We start from the raw sequence: 19,430 nt of genomic DNA, 5'->3' as shown, positions 1-19,430 counted from the left end.
AGACCGCTAGAAAGGTTGCAAGAAGCCTCTGGAGCATCTTTTAAGCACAAATTTTAGGGGTTTTCGCCTATTTCTTCCATCATCTTCCTTCCCTTCTCTCGCACAATTTTTAGATCTTTGACGTTTTTAGGACGTCTTTTGCAGCAAATGAAGAGGAGAACCTTGGAGATTGAACATCTATGATGAGAGGCTTCAATATCTTGATGAGGCAAGTGTATGGGTGTTTTGAGCTCTATTTTGGGGATTTTTTTAGATCTAACGATCTTGTTCATATTTGGTATAATTCTAGCCATAGAATGTGACCTTCAGAAGTTATTGGGAGAATTTACTTGTGGATTCAAGTCTTCACCTTTTAGAAACTAAGTATGGGTTTGGAAACCACGTTTAACATAACCTCGCAACATGAGTTCGAATTGCTTTGTGAAAACTATGTACATGTTAAAAATGTCAATTTTGGAGTCTTGAGATGATTTATTGAGTTTTAACAAATGTGATGATTATTGGATGAAATTTGCATATTTGGTATGTTTGAGTTCATAAATCTTGTGAAAATCTCATATTTGGGATTTTTGGATATTTTGATGCATAAATCATAAGTGTGTGTATTCATTTAGTGATTTATTTTGTAAATGGAGATTATTTGGCAATACTGCATTTTTAACATATTTGGTCTGGAAAATACATATAATTTGGTCATGAGACATTTTGGAAATATAAATTGTATGTTTTCATTTGGCAAGTGAATTGTCCCAACCAATGATGGACTTTTGAGTTAATCATACTTTTAGAACATGTATTTGAATAAACGTTGGTTTATGTTTTATTGTTTGTGATGACTTTTATTGAATAGTCAATTGATTATGTATTTAACCAATGATGAATTTTTGAGTTAATCATACTAGCGACGGATTTTAATTAGTTATGTATTTAGTTATCATTAATCCGTCAATAATTTAATCAAATTATTTTCTATTCTTTAATTTGAAAAATCATCAATTTTATTTTTAATTAAAATAAATTTCATTAGTAATTATTTTTAAAACTTTTTTTTTAATTTAAAATATATATTTTATTTTTATCGAAATAAATTTAATCAGTAATATTTTTTAAATTATATTTTTATTTTATTAATTTGAAAAATTACTTACATAATAATTCACTTCTGAAACAGTTTTAGGGCATTCCCTGATAACCGAGGTATATAAGCCGCCTACAGCGGAGGCGGTCTATATTCTCTTGTAAAAATCGCAGTTTGAATTTGTGAAGGCGAGACTGAGACTAGGGCAACCAAAGATGATTATTCCGGTCCGATGCTTCACCTGCGGCAAGGTAAAACCCTAATTCATCACTATATTTGTCTCTACATGCATGAAGTTCATAATTTATTCGAGGATCTTAAGATTTTTTTCACGAATTTGTGTTTTCAGGTTATTGGAAACAAATGGGACACGTATCTTGATCTTCTCCAATCTGATTACACGGAAGGGTGAGGCATTTAATGCCGTTTATCGCTTTGTTCATGAAAGAATTTAGGGTTTACAGAATTTTGAAAACTGGATTCTGTAGTGTATTATCGTACGGCTATTGTGTTTTCTCTTGCGCTACGAATGGATTTGACGTCTCTGTAGTATATTATCGTTTGTTTTCCCAAAGATACAGCTTCGATGTGGACATCGAACAAATCTCATTTCAATTTAAACATATTAACTGTCGGTTGTTGATAGAAAAACTGAGAACTATGTTTCCTCAAGTGCGAAAGGCAAGTTTTAGCGGAAATTAGTTCCTTTCACAACTTTGTTGGTTTTATTTGCTGTTCAAATGTTTCTAAGTCTGCTCGAGAACTAATGCAGGTTTAAAATGTAGCTAATATTATAAGTTTCTAACTCAGCAAGAGTAACAATGAAGGAACAGTGCTCTTAAGTGAAGGTAGTAACAAAGCAATTAGAAGCTCAACGATTTCTTAGATACAACATTAAGTTCAATGGAAAATGGGTCCACAGCAAAAGTTCATTGGGTTTCTCTGTAAATTTTATTGGGAACCATCACAAGCATACCAATAGGAAAAACTTGTTTTCTTCAATTTGTATGGGTACCCGTACAAAATTTTAGGTGCTAGATAAATCATAAATTGGAAGCATATATATATTTCTGATGTTGAGGGAAAGTGTTTAATCTTTTGTATTCGGAACTAGCTGCCCTTTACATATTTGCGCTATATCTATGTGTTCTTGCCTTCTTGGAAAAAATGTTGTAACACATAATGGCATGTATGCAAGGTGGGGTTGGAGTGAAATACCCTACTTGAAACTTGTTTATATTAAGGCGATGTGGACTTAACTTTTTTGGCCTCCATGATTTTGTAACTACCGTAGTTGGTCAATAAAGCCATCTGGACCTGACTGCACCAAATACTAGTACATGAAGGCCACAAAGTACTTTTAGTATTTGTTTTTTTAATGTATAGAAAGATTGTGGACATCTATTTCTAGATGGTTCATTTTGCCACTAATTTATTTGGGATTACTATTTATTTGTGTTAAATTGTTGTCCAGAAACTCTTGTAAAGAAAAGATATTAGCCATGGAGTTGAAATTGCCACTCTTCTATTAGTAACGAATATTTGTAAATTGTACATTTGAAAATCGAGATATGTTAGTTCAGGTGTTAAGCAAGTGCTGATTCACCCCCGACCCTCCGGGTCCGTTTGGGATGCTTTCATATATGCAAAATTCTAATTAGAGTTGTTTTTTTGGTTCACTTGCATTCGTGTTTCCTCTAGTTTCTCTTGCAAAACGTGCACAGTTGGTACATGTTACATGAATGACATTTTTGGGCCTCTGACTATCATAGGTAAAAGGTTTTTTTAACACATGTTGGGTCTTCATTAAAGGTGATATATGTTTATGTACTTTTTTAATATTTGTCAACACTTATTTATAGTATATTTCTTTTAATTACTATTTCTTGTTACATAATTGAGAAATTCCTAGTATTTGGCAATGCTATTAAGCATTATCCTATAGGTGCAGATAGTTATACATAATCAAATGTTCGCATGCTCCATTCCTTTTGGGAATTGGCTGATAGGTCAGGAAATAATGGGTGCCTTCTTTATGTGAACTTAAATTGATCTTGTTCTTTATATGCCGTATTTGCTACTTGACTTGTGCAGAGATGCTCTTGATGCTTTGGGGCTTGTTCGTTACTGTTGCAGAAGAATGCTGATGACTCATGTTGATCTCATTGAGAAGCTTCTGAACTATAATAGTAACTTCTCTCTTCATCCTAACATATCTCTTGAAAGTTGATATGCACTCACACAAACACACATACAAACATGCGCTTCCTACTGCTGTATTTTTTGAAAGGTGTGGGAAACCAGCCAGCAATTAGTCCTCAAGTTTCTGTGAAAATTCTACGTTAAACTTATTCTCACATTAAGGTCATTTAGTTACTCCCTCCATCCCATTAAATGCATATTGACTACTTGTTAAATGTTTTATCTTTTAGTAATTTCAAAATAAGGGGAAATTTTGTGGACCCAAATTATTATCATTAAGGTGTGGCAACAATTCAAACAATTAACTAAATCCCTTATTCGAAAACAAATGTTCACAATGAAAAAGGTAGATGGTTTTAGAAATGTGTAATTGTTACACTTTTTAGTTGTTTAGACGACAATTTTACTCATAATTATAGAGGCAGCAATGAATTTCTCCATCCCATAATTAAGGGTAGTATTGGAAGTATGCACTTGCTTTGAAAGTGGACGTTTACTTTGGGACAAACTAAAATAGAAAGGTGGACCCTTATTGCGGGACGTAGGGAGTAAGAAATTGTAGCTTGACACTTTCTGATGACAGAAGTGTTGGAAGTTTTTATGGGACATCCCAAAATGAAAATTGTTGTATGCTCATTGGACAAGGAGAATTATATCATCATCATGTGACAAAATAATATAGTAGTTCTTTGGGAACAACCAACCATGTAAGAGGAAACTAGTAAATCCCTGAGCCCTCATAAACAAGTCTAAGCAGCCATTATTGAGCATCATGAAAGCCTATGATAATAAAAAGGCTGTTTTTATTATGGTTTGACATAATGCTTTTGAGGGATTTGGATTATTTGGATTGCAGGGTTTGGAATGGAATTGAATTCCATTCTTTATAGATAATTATAAAAACAAATTATAAAATGATTAAATTACCTTTTATTAATTAATTATTACTAAAAAATGTTTTTTAAGGTATTTTAAAACACTAATGAAATCACGGGATTGGAATGGAATCCAATTCCAAATTCCACCAAATCCTGCAAAGCAAGCGGGCCCTAAGGGGAGGGAAATAACAACTGATTGCATTGTATCTTACGAGTACACATGATCCTTTTCTGACACTCAATGAATGTAAAGTTGTCGATTAAAACAATGCCGTTTAGTAGTGGGGTGCTTTTTCTTGACAGTTGAAGTTCCAAATTCGTCCCCGGGTTCATTCCCAGTGACAGGTTTGGCAGTAAATTAGTTCTTTCTGTCTAACAACAATAAATGGCATTCTGTTGCAGCATTGGAGAAGTCTGATACCAGTTGAGGCCTCATTGGAATTGATCGTTTTCTACTTTAAACAAGTGTACTTGCTGGTAAACTCGGTTTGCTTTCTAGAATGATAGTAGATTTAATGGAAAACAAACATCATCTCCTAGTTTAAAAGTATGTAGAAATGCAAATCTCAATGTTCTGCACATTTACCTTTGTGTCATTGCATTAGCAATCTGAATGGGAAATTGACCAAAATAGCAAATATACTCAACCAACTTTTGGCATCGATTTCACTTTTTAGCCACTTTTGGCATCAAATTGCCATTTTAGCCAAAGTTTACGCAAATTGCGTAAAGTATCTTTTCAGATTAAAAAAAGAAAAAAAAAATATTCTTTACGTAAATCGGGATCCTTACTCAAATTTGCGTAATCTGAAAACAGGCTTTACGCATTTTATGTTAGCTCCGGCTAAAATGAGAATTTGATTAAAAACGGCTAAAAAATGAATTTGGTTGGGGAGATCTGCCATTTTGATCATGTTCCCAACCTGTATATATGTCTCTTACATGTTCATGTAAAGCTACATGGGGATCCTGGTTGTGTCTCACATGTATCATACATATGTATAGTGGGAGGATCAAGAGAGCCCCCAAAAAAGAGAAGGGAACCTCTATCAACCGTTGGATCTGAAAAATAGATGACCCAGATTAGAAATTCTAATTATGGATTTAGTTTTTGCAAAATGTAACTGCTCCTATTATTCACAGCCGTTGGATTGAAACAGATGGATGGTTTAGATGGATTTCCTTGTTCTCCCTTTCTTTCTGTGTTCTCTCTTACATGTATATATGACAAAACTACCCCTTGGGGTAGAGGGAAGACTGCTTACATTTACCCCTCTTAGACCTTACCTGATATGAAATTTAAGGGTTGTTTGTTTACCTCTTAATAGTTTCATTAAGAGACAACCTTTGAATCGCTAAAAGGTGAATCTTGTTTGGCAAAAAAAGCTCCCTCTTAATGGTTCTAAAATTCTCTGAATGATTTTGTATCATAGGTCTCCCTTAACCATTAAGCGTCCTAATTTCATTGTAAACAATTACCAAACAATTATATTTCATTTTTCACTATATCATGAGAGTCTTTTAATTATTCTAACCACTTAATCATTTTGACCACTTATTCATTCAGCAACTGCCAAATAGCCCTTTACCGACTTTGTTTGTTTTGGTTCGATTTTTTTACATAATGTACTATATAGTCTTCGTAAGCTGACGAGCTTGTGTCCTGTAATTCATGATGTTAAAAGTCGGTCATGCTTTTAATAACCAACGTTTTGGAAGTCGTTTCCCGATCAATTATTGACTTTGGCTTTCAAGGGCCCCTCGGCCATATGACATGTTTGTTTGGGTCCTTTCATAACGACATTTATTTGGGTCATGCGATAACCAAGTTTCTTATGTTTCTTGTTTTGCTTGTACATTTTACTCGAAAAATAGATCAACGTATTTGAACCAAATGTGACAAATATATTATATCCCAGTAAAAAGTAGAGTTTATAAAAAATAAGATGTACGTAGATATGTCATCTGTTTTTAGAGTTTCTGTCAAATGTTCGTCAGATACAAATGGATGATTTTTTTAATATGACAATTATTAAAAAAAATGTAGCATAAAGATGAAAGGTGGGTAACATGGGTTGCTTTTGTGGGTTTTAATATTGCAATTATTAAAATGAGTTGTAACTTAATTTTAAAAATTAATTTCAAAATAATGGTCCCTCTCTATAAACCTAAAGTTTTTTATACACATGATACACTTGTTTATTGCTTAAACAATAAATTGAATATTTTTATCCTTTAGAGTATATAATATTTATATACGGTATATAAAAATAAATAAACCCACAAATATTTTTTATCTTTGGTGAGGTTTGAACTTTTGATCTTTTAGAATGTCAATGATTCACATACTGCTAGGCTAAAGACTCTTTGGTTCTTTGTGGGAAATTAGTTTACAAAAACAAATATTTCTATTTTGTTACTTGAGTAAACTACAATTTTTTTTATTAACATGGATATCCAACCTGCTATGTCCGCCGACTAATTCCAGGACGACCATCTGCTTTGTAGATAGCTCAGAGTCACTGCATTTAAACCTCCGTGGCCACAAAAGGATTTTTATTTCTCCTTGGATATAAATCTAGGATCTCTTGGTACTTTTGACCTTTGGTGTCAAGCTCAAACCAATCATGTACTATTTTTGTGGTTGTAAACTACAAATTTTGTTTCCTTGGCTTGTGGAAAATAACCTTTTTTTATTTATGTAATTTTGAAGTTAAAAGATAGATGATTGTTATGGTTTGCAAAAATGTCTGAATTTAGTCTTTTTTTTTAATAGATGTTAGATGAGAGGTATTTTTGTTCTTTTATTGATTTTTTTTTGTCTTTTTGTTCAATTAAAATTGAATTTACTATTTGGTCTTTGGGGCTTTTGATAGTTTAAGATGCAAAAAAAAAAAAAAGATAAAAAAAAAGTTTCTCATTCAATGAAATCTTTTAGCGGTTTTTAGAGATAGTGATCAAATCTGGACGTTTTTTTAAATTATGATAGGTATCTTGTAATTTCAAAACTGTAAAAACGAAAATGTGTTGATTTTTAACAAGACACATGACCTAGATTTGTAGCTTAGGGGTTGTTTGTTATTAATCGTGCCAAATAAGAATTATTTATTTGTTTACATTAATAAACACAAGTGTTCTTGAATCATTATTTTGTTTACATTAGTAAATATTAAAAGGGTATTAGTGTAATCTAGCTATTCTAATTTTTGAATTTACCCTTTTTATCCATGGTGGGTGTTATATTTTAGGGGAAAAAGGTAATGATATATAAATACAGAAGTCGATCTTAAGTCGTTAACCTAAAACATAATTTTTTTAGTTTTTAAACCTTAAAAAACGTAAGATTTTAATGGTTTTATAATACAGATATAATACGGTTTTATGTAGTTTTGATAAAGCAATAATGTTTTTATTTTTGAAGAAAATATTATAAAAAAGAAAAAACTATATCAATATTAGTATCAAATTAACTATTTTAAAGTTCTTGTTTTGTATAATTTCTTTAATTCTAATTTAATTTAACGTGACGAAGTAATTTAATTTATGGTTAATAATATAATTTTTTTATAAAGAGATAGTAATTACTTATTTTGTTATAACTCAATGATGATCTTAATTATATTTTAGATTTTTTATATTTAAAATGAGATGTTTACAGTTTATAATATATTTGATTATGTTTATCTACAGTTAGTTACACGAATTCAAACATTAAGTTTTAATAACCTGTACTTACGTACAACTTACTTGTAATCTTAAATTTTGAGTAATATGCATCAATAAACAGTACTTTGTGCATAAAAAATTATTTTTAAGAGTTTTTGTCAAATGCTTTATAATATAGTATAGATAAGTGTTTTCAATTTAGGATCTTTTCATTAGTAGCTTAATGGGATTAATAAGAACTGCGGTTTATTTGGTCAATTATACTGTAACCGTTTGGTAGTGGTTTAATGATAAATAACTTATTTAATAAGCCTGTAGGGGACATGTTTATGTTCCCCAAACATGTCCTACCCAATTAAAAATCATGTTTCTTCCATCTATGAAAAATCCTCTCAAGCAAAAACTTTCTCAATCTATATAGATAGATTAACCAATACCTACAACTTTATCAATACATAACTTAATAGAAAACCAACCAATTATCATATGTGGTTGTTTGTTTACCTCTTAATAATTCCATTAAAAGGCAGCCTCAAAATCGTTAAGAGGTGAATCTTGTTTGGGAAAAAAAAAGTCTGTCTCTTAATGGTTATAAAATCTTCTGAATAATTTTGCATCCTAGGTCTCTCTTAACCATTCAGCGTCCTAATTTCATTGCAAACAATTATATTTTATTTTGCACTATATCATTAGAGTGTCTTAATCATTCTACATTAAACCATTCAGCAACTACCAAATAACTCCATACTTATAAATATAATATATTTATATTATTGTTGGAAAAAAATGCATTTTGCATCATGTGCAATAACAACTTATTTGTACTAGATCAGCGGTGTACCTATCTCATGAGGTGTTCAATTTAAAACTTCATTTAAGAGGTTGTTTATTTATTTTTTATAGTTCTATTAAGAGGCAGTCTCTGAATCGTTAAGAGGTAGTGTTTGATAAAAAAAAATTTATCTCTTAATGGTTATAATATTCTCTGAATGATTTTGCATACTGGGTCTCTTTTAACCATTCAAAGCCTTAATACCATTGTAAACAATTATTAAATAATTAGATTCATTTTGCTTATATTATAAGAGTCTTTTAATCATTCTGATCACTTAATCATTTTGAATCAAATAATTCAATAATTATCAAACAACTCTAAAGTCTTAAAATTCAACAACATTGGAAATCATACATAGAGAGAGAAATTAATTTTTTATTCATTGTCACCAATGAAATTGAATTATTATTTTGTATGAATTCTTTTTTTAAAAATGTATTGAGATGATAAATTTATATAATATTTTAATAATATAATTGATGTTAAAATCTCTAAAATATATTGGAATATGCAATTTTTTAGGGCAAATTGCACAAAAGAGCAATCTATTTTCATAAATTTCTTTATTATAGCATTGTACTTTTAGTTTTTATTATTACAGCAATGTACTTTCAAACTATTTTTTATTAGAACATTGTACTTTGAAAAATTTACCCGTTATAGCAATGAGTAACCTTTTGATATGTTTTCATGCCACCTCATTGTCCACGTAGGTTGTCTACATGTACTATAGTGATGTGACTTTCTTACTACATTATTGTACTTTCAAAATTATTTAATTGTAGCATCTACTAGTTCTTATTAAACATCGTATTTTTAATTTTAATATTTAGATATTTTACATGTTATTTAATAAATGTATTAAATGAATTAAAAAAATTCTAAATTATTCATTAATATACCAATATCAATAAAACTAGTAGAACACAACTTATCTCACTAACATTTTTAAAAAAATATGTGTTTTTTGAAAAAGAAAAAGAAAATAAGAATTGTTCTCTTTTACCAAAAAAATATTATCTTTTAAATAATATATTATATTTGTTCAAAAACTTTTTACTTGACATATAAATATATTAAATTAATTAGACTTTTTTGAATTATTTATTAATATAACAATATTAAAAAATTATAGATAACAATTTATTTTGTTAATATTTTAAAAGAACTTTAAAAGATATGTATTTATTTGAACAACATAAAATAAGAAAAATTACTTTTTTTACAAACAAAATATATTTCGAAAATAATGTTTCATATTTATTTAATAAATATTTTACTCTAAGAATATTTAATTTGAATGCAACTTAATAAGAAAAAGTAAAAAAAAAAAAAATTTAGATCATAGCAATGAAAAATGAAAATCATTAATAATAATTTGAAATATATTTTTATTTTTATTTTAGTAAGTCATCAAAATGATGTGGCATCTACATCACCTCATTAAAACCACACAAGCAAAAAAGTCAAATGGTTAACCAGTTTAAAAGGTAACGGGTTACCCATTGCTATTATGGATAGATTTTTTAAAGTACAATGTCTTAATAAAAAATAATTTGAAAGTACATTGCTGTAATAAAGAAAAACAAAAATGGAATGTTATAATAAGAAATTTTATGAAAGTAGGTTGCTATTTCATACATTTAACATTTTTTTAAGATTTTGACTTTTGGTTCACTATTTTAAGTAAATTATAGAGAATCTGTTAGAGATGTTCTAATGCATTTTCAATGATCATTAAAGGTTGAAACTGTAATATCTTTAAATAAAATGGAGAAAAACAGTAAGAGGTTATTTACCAAAATGTCCATCGGATAATCGTTTATCAAGTGTTGCTTACTTTATTGTCTGGGTATGGCAATGACCGGAAGAGCAATAGTAAGAAGCGAGAATCTTACCTGATAAGTGAGATATTCGATTAGTACTTACAACTTGTTTTTTATTAAAATGATTGTCTGCTTTTTATCAAAAATAATTTCAGAAGTGGCTTTGGATAGGATTCCTATACTAAGGTGGCGTTTGGTTCGCAGATTCTGGAGGAATCTGAAGGAATTGGAATGTTGAATTCCTTTGACCAGATTCATTTCCTTCGTTTGGTTCATTCTTTTCAGCAGAAGGAATCTTCAGATTCCTATGAATTCCATGGATWAARGATTTTAACATTCCTWAGCAACTACATGGTATTTTGATGGAATGGAATCTCTATCTTCATTATACCAAATATGCCCTTAACCTAATATACTATAATCTCATAAAACTCAATATGACCATCGTCGACCACCTCTCGACCACTATTGATCTGAACCACCGCCGACCACCACCACCACCACCACTGACTACCATCGATCTGAACCACCGTCGACCACCACCATCGATCTGAACCACCACCGACCACCATCTGTCCGAACCACCGCCAACCACCACCACCACCACCACCGACTACCACCGCCGACCACCACCACCGACTACCACCGGTCTGAACAACTGCCGACCACCTCCACCATCGACTACCACCGATCTGAACCACCGCCGACCACCACCGATCTGAACCACCGCCGACCACCATTGATCTAAACCATCGCCGACCACAACCACCGACTTCCACCAATCTGAACCACCGCCGATCTGAGCCACCACTGATTTGATTCACCATCAATCTAAACCACCGTCGATAACCGCCATCTGAACCACCATGGACCACCACCGATCTAAACCACACTGACCACCACCACCGACTACTACCGGTCTGAATCATCGTCGGACACCGCCGACCACCATCGATTTGAACAACCACCGCCTATCTGAACCACCGCTGACCACCTCCATCTGAACCACTACGGACCACCATCGATCTGAATCACTACGGACCACCACCATCTGAACCACTGTGGACCACCACCGATGAGAACCATCGTCGATCACCGTCGATTTAGCTTATGATTATATTTGGGTTGTGCATATTAAATAATTATTTTATTGAAGTATTTTTAGTTTTAAAAAAATTAAAATTGTCAAAAAAAGGGCATTTTGGTCATTTAGCAAAATTTTATTCCAATTCTAAAACTACATTCTGTGAACCAAACAGAAAGATTCCAATTCCTTAACAGATTCCATTCCAAAGTCTGCCAACCAAACAGGTGGTCAAACCTGACAACATTCCATTCCAATTCCTTCAAAGTCAAATTCCTTTAACAGATTCCATTCCATCCAAAAACATTCTGCGAACCAAACGCCACCTAGTGTCTCATAAATGGGCTAGGCTTGACCACAGGTTAATGGACTTTTATTTATATTTGAAAAATTAGAACTTAAAAAAATTGTAAGTTATGTAAAATCATTTAAATTACATAAGTTATTTCGAGAATAAAATAAGATGTAAAGATATCAATGTATATAGTGTAAGATTTTGGTACATCAACACACATGCACATGCACACACACACATACAGTTGGGTTCACGTGAAATCATTCGTTTTCGTGAGACCCATGGACCACATTTTTACATTATAAACTTGACATCAAAATATTGTGAAAGTAAAAAAACATGAACCATCGTAGCAAAAACACTATGAATGTAAAACACTGTGAATATTACATTCACAGTTTCTTATTGTGAAGATTCAAGTATAAAAATATGGTCTTACAGCTCTCACAAAAACATATTGGTCTCACATGATCCCAAGTATATATTGGTGACAATTGATACTTTGTTTACCCAAATGCTTACCTGGTAAGTGCTTATCTATAAGAGTAAACACTATAATTTACCTTGATGGGTAATCTTTTGTTACATCAAAACGTATCGAATGTAATAATTTACCGGGTAAGCACTTACCTGGGTAGAGAGTCGTCATTTTCACTTACCGGATAAGATTCTATATCCTTCTCATTGCTCTTACCCGGTAAGATTCTTTGCCCTTGTCATGTTCATTCGATGAGGAAATTTATCCGCTAAACACTTACCAAACAAGCGTTTAGTAAACGGCCCCTAAGACAAGTATAGTCAAGTTCATAAGCCTACAAAAGCATACTTGGATTTGCTATAACAGACCGTTGAATAAAAAACTATATTAAACCCAGTATTAACCCAAACCTAAGCCTAAAGACACTTATCAAAATTCAGTTTTATACCCCGTGGTTTAGAATTTTTTATTAGTAATTCTTTCGTCTCAAAATCTGAATAATAAACCATAAGGATGGTGTCTGATTGGTTTGAGCTTGACTCCAAAATTCAAAAGTACCAGGAAGTCTCAGATTCAAATATAAGGATGAACAAAAATCCCCTTGTGGTCACGAAAGTTTAAATGCGGTGACTCTGGACTACCTGCAAAACAGGTGGTCGTCCTGGAATTAGTCGGCTCGCATAACAGGTTGGATATCCAAGCTAATAAAAAAAATCTGAATAATATAAATTATTATTTAAATTCTTCTGGGCATTTATCGGAAGCAGATATGTGTTTCGAATTTCTACGATGAAACTGAGATCTTAAGTTTGATTCTGCCACGTGGTATTATTTAATTTGATTTTGGTCATATTTTGTAGTGAATGGAAATGCAATTGTTTTGTGGTTGTATTGCACATGGAGTGATGGATTGTCATGGTGGCATTGAAGTTGTGGAGGCTATTGCTATTTTTTTAATATTATATAAAAACAACTCATTTTAATTTTTTTTATATATATAAATAAATGAGTAAATTATATAAATAAATAACATTACTTTAACTTGATTTTTATTTTTGGTAATGTATTTTTAAATTTTTTATTTTGATATATAAAATGTAATGTTTTAAACATTTAAGTACCCAACTAATCGATTATCATGTTGATGTGATAAGTAATATGGTGTCCAACTCAATATTATTTGCTATTCAGTTCAATTTTATCTTATCACTCGTCACATCAGCATGATAACCGGTTAATGCTTCAATCGATTATCCGGATAATTAAATGTTTAAAATTGTACATCTTAAGTACTAAAATTGAAAATTTGAAAATATGATATCCAAAATAAGAATCAAGTTAAAGTATGTTACAAATTTTTTTTATTTAATATAAAAAAGGGAAAAGGAAAAAGAAAAAAGAAGAAAACCGTTATAATTTAATAATTAATCCTTAATTAGCTGGTTGAAAGTTGAAACCCTGTACAGCATTCAATTCCCTTCTACGAATTTCGTGAGCTTATGGTCCCTTTCTTTCCTCCTCCATACCCGCCATTAACAACCCCCATAAGAAGCTAGCTCTCTTGAACTACTGTCAACAAACCCCATTGTCAAAATCTCTACCAAAAACTCACTCTTCTCACGTCCAAAAATGGTTGACCTACATTCAGCCATCTGAAGGTTTACAATCGTCAGACAGTTGAGGATTGAAAGCATCAATGGGGGTTTTAGGGGAGTCATGGTGTTTCTGTAAAGGTGGAAGTAAGTCGGAGAGAACTAAAGCCTCCATTTATTCCAGCAAAGGTCCCGCCATGGCTCGTATTTCTACCGGCGGCTTGCTTTCCGGTACTGGATTTCTTATCCATCGGAACCTTCTCCTTACAACTCACGCCATCCTCCCGTCGGTAGCTGCCGTTGAGGCCGCCGAGATCCGGCTTCAAAACGGTGTCGGTGCTTCCCTTTTCCCTCACAGGTACCTATGCAGTTAATGCCTCAAATTGATCTGATGCTATAATATATATGTATATATGTGTGTGTGTGTTTGTGCATCATTTGAATTCGAAACTGGTGATGGTAGATCTGATAATTGGAGCCCTAATTGATTCAATTGTGATTGAATTGCTACATTCATTCAATTTTCTCCTCGCTTTTCTTGTTCCGTTTCCTTTTGATAATTGCGTATTGGATCAGTTGAATTCTAGATACAAGCTTATGGTTACCATTGCCGTTTATGCCTAAATCAATCATCTCATATAGCAACCTGAAAATGAGGTCCAAAAGGGCCTTCCATGGCGGAATTTGTTTTATTGCTTGAAAGTTTATTGGATGGTTTACTCGTAAGAGAGTGTCGAAACTTCCTAGGAACAACAAGTCTCTGGATCTAAAGAGTATTCTAGGTTCCTCTTGCAAATAGCACATATAAAAACTGTGAAAACCAATATATTCATGAATTATTCATTATGAACATATTCATGATGAATAATGATTATGCATGATATTTTAATTTCACCAATATTAATCATGAATAGTTCATGAATATTTAGGTATATTCATCATGAATATTTAGGTAATCATTTGACAACTCTAAAATTTTTGAGATCCATGAGAATTTCTACATTAAAGTTTTGTTCACATAATTTTTTCCATCGAAATATAGAATTTAATGTATTGATTAACATATATTTGTTTTACAATGTGTTTGTTTCACGTGTATTGGGTTCACAATATGAACCTTTTTGCCGTGTTTGTGAAACAAAAAAGTACACATAAAAATGTTTCACATTGTGAACTGAATACATATGAAACAAKCATSMWTCACATTGTGAACTGAATACATATGAAACAATCACATTGTGAAACAAATATATGTTAATCACTTCATTAAATTCTAGTCATAGATGAAAAAACATATGAGATAGTACATGATGCAGTGGTTCTCAAAGATCTCACAATTTAAAGGGCTCTTAAAAGAAGGTCCCTATTCATCATGAATAGTTGGTTTTCACGGTTCTCAAAATATTCATGATTCCTCCCGTACAATTTTAGACGCTATAACCATTTTAGAAAACCTTACAACTCCTTAGTGATCTCTTTTGTTTTACCTTACAAAGTAGCCTGCTACAAAAGAATTGCTCACACCAGTCAAACCGAATAACAGGTTCTTCATAACTAGCTCCATTCTCGATCTAACAATAGTGGGTCTCGACTCCATGGACGGAGATTCGAATGTGCCGATTCAGCATCCTCACTACTTGAAAACCTGTTCAAAACCCGGTCTGAACCTGGGTAGTATAGTTTACATTCTAGGCTACACCGAGAAAAACGAGCTGACTGTTGGTGAAGGGAAGGTGGTCATAGCCACGGACAACCTCATAAAGGTCTGCACCGATGGTGTAACGTGGAGCCCTGGTTCAGCGGGGTTCGATGCACACGGTAACATATCATTCATGGTCTGTGACCCCATGAAGTTAGCCACATCTCCAAATACAAAATCCTCTTCAACATCGTCATCTTCTTCATCCTCGTGGAAGAAGGATCTCCCGATGCAATTTGGCATTCCGATTCCCGTTATCTGTGATTGGTTAAACCAGAATTGGGAGGGAAATCTTGATGATTTGGTAAACAAACCGAAACTACCCCTTATTAGGCTGATGTCGACAGGCCAAAGAAGCGAACAATCGTGTACTTCATTCAGTATGCGACAAGTTTTCAAGACAACCGAACAGGAAAACGACCCAGTGACTCCATCGTCGGCAAATGTGATCTCGAGATCCCGAGACCAACCCGGACCCAGTTCCTCACCAGTCACAAATAGTTGTCAAGATGAAACACCGAGCCATGATCAACCTGCCATTGGTGCGGCTCATGTACAGGGAATTCCGACACCTGAGATATACGAGTCGCCAAAATTGACCTCGGTTCCGTTCAGGAAAAACCAAACCACCCAAATTCAGCTTTTAGATATCAATTTCCCTCCCAAGATTGGTAAACCATCTGGGCCAACAACTCCCGTGAAAAATCAGTCGAATGCTATAGTCAAAGCCGAGATCGCTTCAATGGGTTCAGTAAACAGGACCGAGGGTGAGATCCGGTCGTGTTCATCCTCGAGCCAGGTCTCAGAGGGGCAAAATGGGTATATCAGCGAAGGAGAGAACACCATGTACTCAGCCGAAACAGCCGAAAGCCGCAACTACCCGAGTCCTAAAGAAGGAAGGTTCCATCAGCAGCAGGTAGGGAGGAGCCAGAGCTGTGTGAACCACAACCGATGGGGTCCAGTCCAGTCGAACCCAATGGCTCGTGGACGTTCACTCGAAAAACAGAGAAGCTACATTCAGGGTAGAAAGGTCTTTTCACAAGGTGCAACTTCTCAAAGGAGTAATGACTATTATAACCCTACCGTATCATCGATCATGAAGAAACGGAACAATCTCGAGCAGCAGTGGCCTAATCGGCCTCGGAGGCCAAGCCCGGTTCGTTCGTCGCCAAAATGGGCGTTTTGACACCATTTTCGAGGTAATACATTTTTACTTTTGAGATGGAACTTCTATATGATTTTATTTGTAACTAGTTTCTTATGAACTAAAATGTGCAGTTTGATTTCTTTAAAGGGTTAATAATTTTATTTTGGGGATCAAAACTATGAACTGAACCCAGAAGGGGATATGTTCTTGTATTTCTTCTATCTGATCAAATCAATTGTAAATTCTCTCTTTGTGATGTATTTGGAAGCTGAAATGACATGTTTACCCCTTGTAATGATACAAGTCACACAGATTTCCTTGTTTATTTAAAGGGTATTTGGTGATGAATAAAAGTTTTGTGTTTCCTTTTTTTACCCCTGGGTGTCTGAACCGAACCAGATTGCATGTACCTCTATTAATACCGGAGGTTCTGGAGGACTGTTAGGAAAATCCCAGTAATATTGTAGGACTCGAACCGGTGACCTTCGAGGTTCTATTTTTCATTTTTCTTCGTTGATTATGGTGAAACCGATCAGAGGCGGGCTTGGATTTTTCTTTTTCCAGTGGTTGCACCATTTGACAAAAAGAAACAAAGATATGGATGTTTTGCATAAAATCATTATTGGTCTACTGGTTAGTTCCTTGTTTTTCATATGTGAGGTTCTGTGTTCGAGTCTTCTGTTGCAAGTTTTTTCAGAAACGTAATAAATATGAAATTTGTTATGCTTTTAACCAATAAAAATTCTCTTGTGGCCATGAAGATCCAAATACGGTAACTCCAAGCTACCTACGAAATGGGTGGTCGTCTTGGGATTAGTCAACTTCCATAACTGGTTAGATATCCAAGTTAATAAAAAAACATGATTTTTACCAACTATTTCATTGGATACTCACTCATCAAAATTCTAACAAAAAGTCACAATCCATATTTTTATTTTCCAACTTTTTGGGTTGTTTACTTAATGATGATTTTTATCTGATAAGAGCTAAATAGGCAAGGGAATATATTACTTTATTGGATAAATATAACAAGGACCAATAATTTTATTCTGTAAGAGTGAAAATAAGGACCGATAGTCTTACATGGTAAGTGAGTGCGACGATTCTTACCACAGTTTGTGCTTAACCCGGTAAATTGTTGCATATGATACCGTTTTGGTGGACTAAAACCTTACCCAGTAAGTAAGTCATAGTGTTAAATTTTACGATATGCACTTACCTGAGTAAGCATTTGATAAAACGGCCCATTAAGAGTCTTCTAATACTATGCTCATCCAATAAGGCAAATGACATTCGTTGAATGCTTATCTAATAAACGTCTGATAAAGGGATCTCTAAATATCGATATAATTTTTACAATCTTTAAGTTGTAATTCGAAACTCCAAATCTCTTAAAAGATGTTTATGTTTTAATTTGGCAGATCTTTTAAAAATAAATTTATAATCATTAATGTTTTAATTAAAAGTGTGCAGAAATTCATCCGATCTGATTTAAACCAACGGATCTAATTAGAACCGACCGATCATAATCGGGTATCCGATTGTAATTGGATTAGATCGGATCTAAAATTTCAATATCCAAATGGGATCGATCGGTTATTGAATAATAGTCCATAATCCAATAAAATCGAACCGATCCAATCCAATTATCATCTAATTAATAACAATATATAATTGTTACATTTTACGGTATTGTTTTTTGGTTGATATTTATATGTAGTTGTTTTCACTAAATTAAATACAATATATGAATAATTGGTTGAAACAGTTGCTTAATTAGTTGAAAACTGTGTCAAAATAATAAATGGATCCAATCTGATCCAAGAGATAGTCAATAGCAATATCCAATGGATAGAACCGATCCAAAATCTTCCATTGGATTGGATTGGATCTCCAATGTTAACTGGATTAGATTAGATGACAAAATACAACATTAATTGTATAATCGAATCAGATCAGATAAAAAAACACTTAGATACATTGGACTTCAACCGATGAACATCCATAGTTTTAAGATGTGTTTTTCTACTCACTCCGAACATCTCCAGCAGCTTCTCTAAAATGAAGATTTTTTATCCAACAGATTCTCTAAAATGAAGAAAGTATAAGAGGGATGATGAAAATCTATAAATCTGGAGGTTTATCAAAAAATGATTACTTAGGAATGAAAATGGTTTTTTTATTTTTTCTATTTCCTACAATGAGAATATTTGAATTAAACATTCAGAAGAGAGAAATAATATTTTATAAATGAGAAAGTCTAAAAAAACTCCAATGGACTTTTAGAATGATTAAGCATTTAAACAATTTTTTAAAACAAATAAGTCCTTGAACATTACAAAACAAGTTAAATAATCCATTGGACTTTCTAAAAACTGATAACCTATACATCTGGTTAATGTGGTAAAATAATGGAAAAAGTCGTGAAAAACCAATGGACTTTTATATTTTGAATAATTAAGCCTCTAAGCATTGTTTGAATCAAAAAAGTATTTACACTTAACGAATCAAACAAATATACCAAAAAAATACCTATATTTAAAAAGATTATTGATAAATTTATTTTAATTATAAATAAAATATATTTTGTCAATGATTTTTCAAATTAAAAAAATAAAAAAAGATTTAAATGGGATTATTGATTAAATTT

General features: G+C 32.6%; 2 protein-coding genes across 2 annotated transcripts; both read left to right on the top strand.

Annotated features, from left to right (window-relative positions):
• Nucleotides 1-1,210: 1,210 nt before the first annotated feature.
• LOC112507054 (DNA-directed RNA polymerases I, II, and III subunit RPABC5) lies at nt 1,211-4,739 on the top strand. The gene is made up of 4 exons (XM_025111457.1): nt 1,211-1,329; nt 1,428-1,486; nt 3,173-3,267; nt 4,561-4,739. Exons 1-4 carry the CDS (start codon nt 1,294-1,296, stop codon nt 4,584-4,586), a joined length of 216 nt encoding a protein of 71 aa, XP_024967225.1. The 5' UTR covers nt 1,211-1,293; the 3' UTR covers nt 4,587-4,739.
• A 9,154-nt stretch (nt 4,740-13,893) lies between these two features.
• LOC112507699 lies at nt 13,894-17,090 on the top strand. The gene is made up of 2 exons (XM_025112364.1): nt 13,894-14,292; nt 15,478-17,090. Exons 1-2 carry the CDS (start codon nt 14,039-14,041, stop codon nt 16,817-16,819), a joined length of 1,596 nt encoding a protein of 531 aa, XP_024968132.1. The 5' UTR covers nt 13,894-14,038; the 3' UTR covers nt 16,820-17,090.
• Nucleotides 17,091-19,430: the final 2,340 nt, after the last annotated feature.

The sequence above is a fragment of the Cynara cardunculus genome (genome assembly GCF_001531365.2).
Source record: "Cynara cardunculus var. scolymus isolate 2C chromosome LG 2, CcrdV1, whole genome shotgun sequence".
Classification (NCBI taxonomy): domain Eukaryota; kingdom Viridiplantae; phylum Streptophyta; class Magnoliopsida; order Asterales; family Asteraceae; genus Cynara; species Cynara cardunculus.
Note: the sequence above shows the minus strand (reverse complement) of the source record. Positions and strands in the feature narration are given on the sequence as shown.

Bases quoted from the DNA above. Each gene is read 5' to 3' on its own strand.
- LOC112507699 (XM_025112364.1), top strand. From the start codon at position 14,039: ATGGGGGTTTTAGGGGAGTCATGGTGTTTCTGTAAAGGTGGAAGTAAG. The intron at 14,293-15,477 runs GTACCTATGCAG...ACCGAATAACAG, and splicing joins GCTTCCCTTTTCCCTCACAG to GTTCTTCATAACTAGCTCCA.
- LOC112507054 (XM_025111457.1), top strand. From the start codon at position 1,294: ATGATTATTCCGGTCCGATGCTTCACCTGCGGCAAG. The intron at 1,330-1,427 runs GTAAAACCCTAA...TTGTGTTTTCAG, and splicing joins GATGCTTCACCTGCGGCAAG to GTTATTGGAAACAAATGGGA. The intron at 3,268-4,560 runs GTAACTTCTCTC...ATTCTGTTGCAG, and splicing joins GAAGCTTCTGAACTATAATA to CATTGGAGAAGTCTGATACC.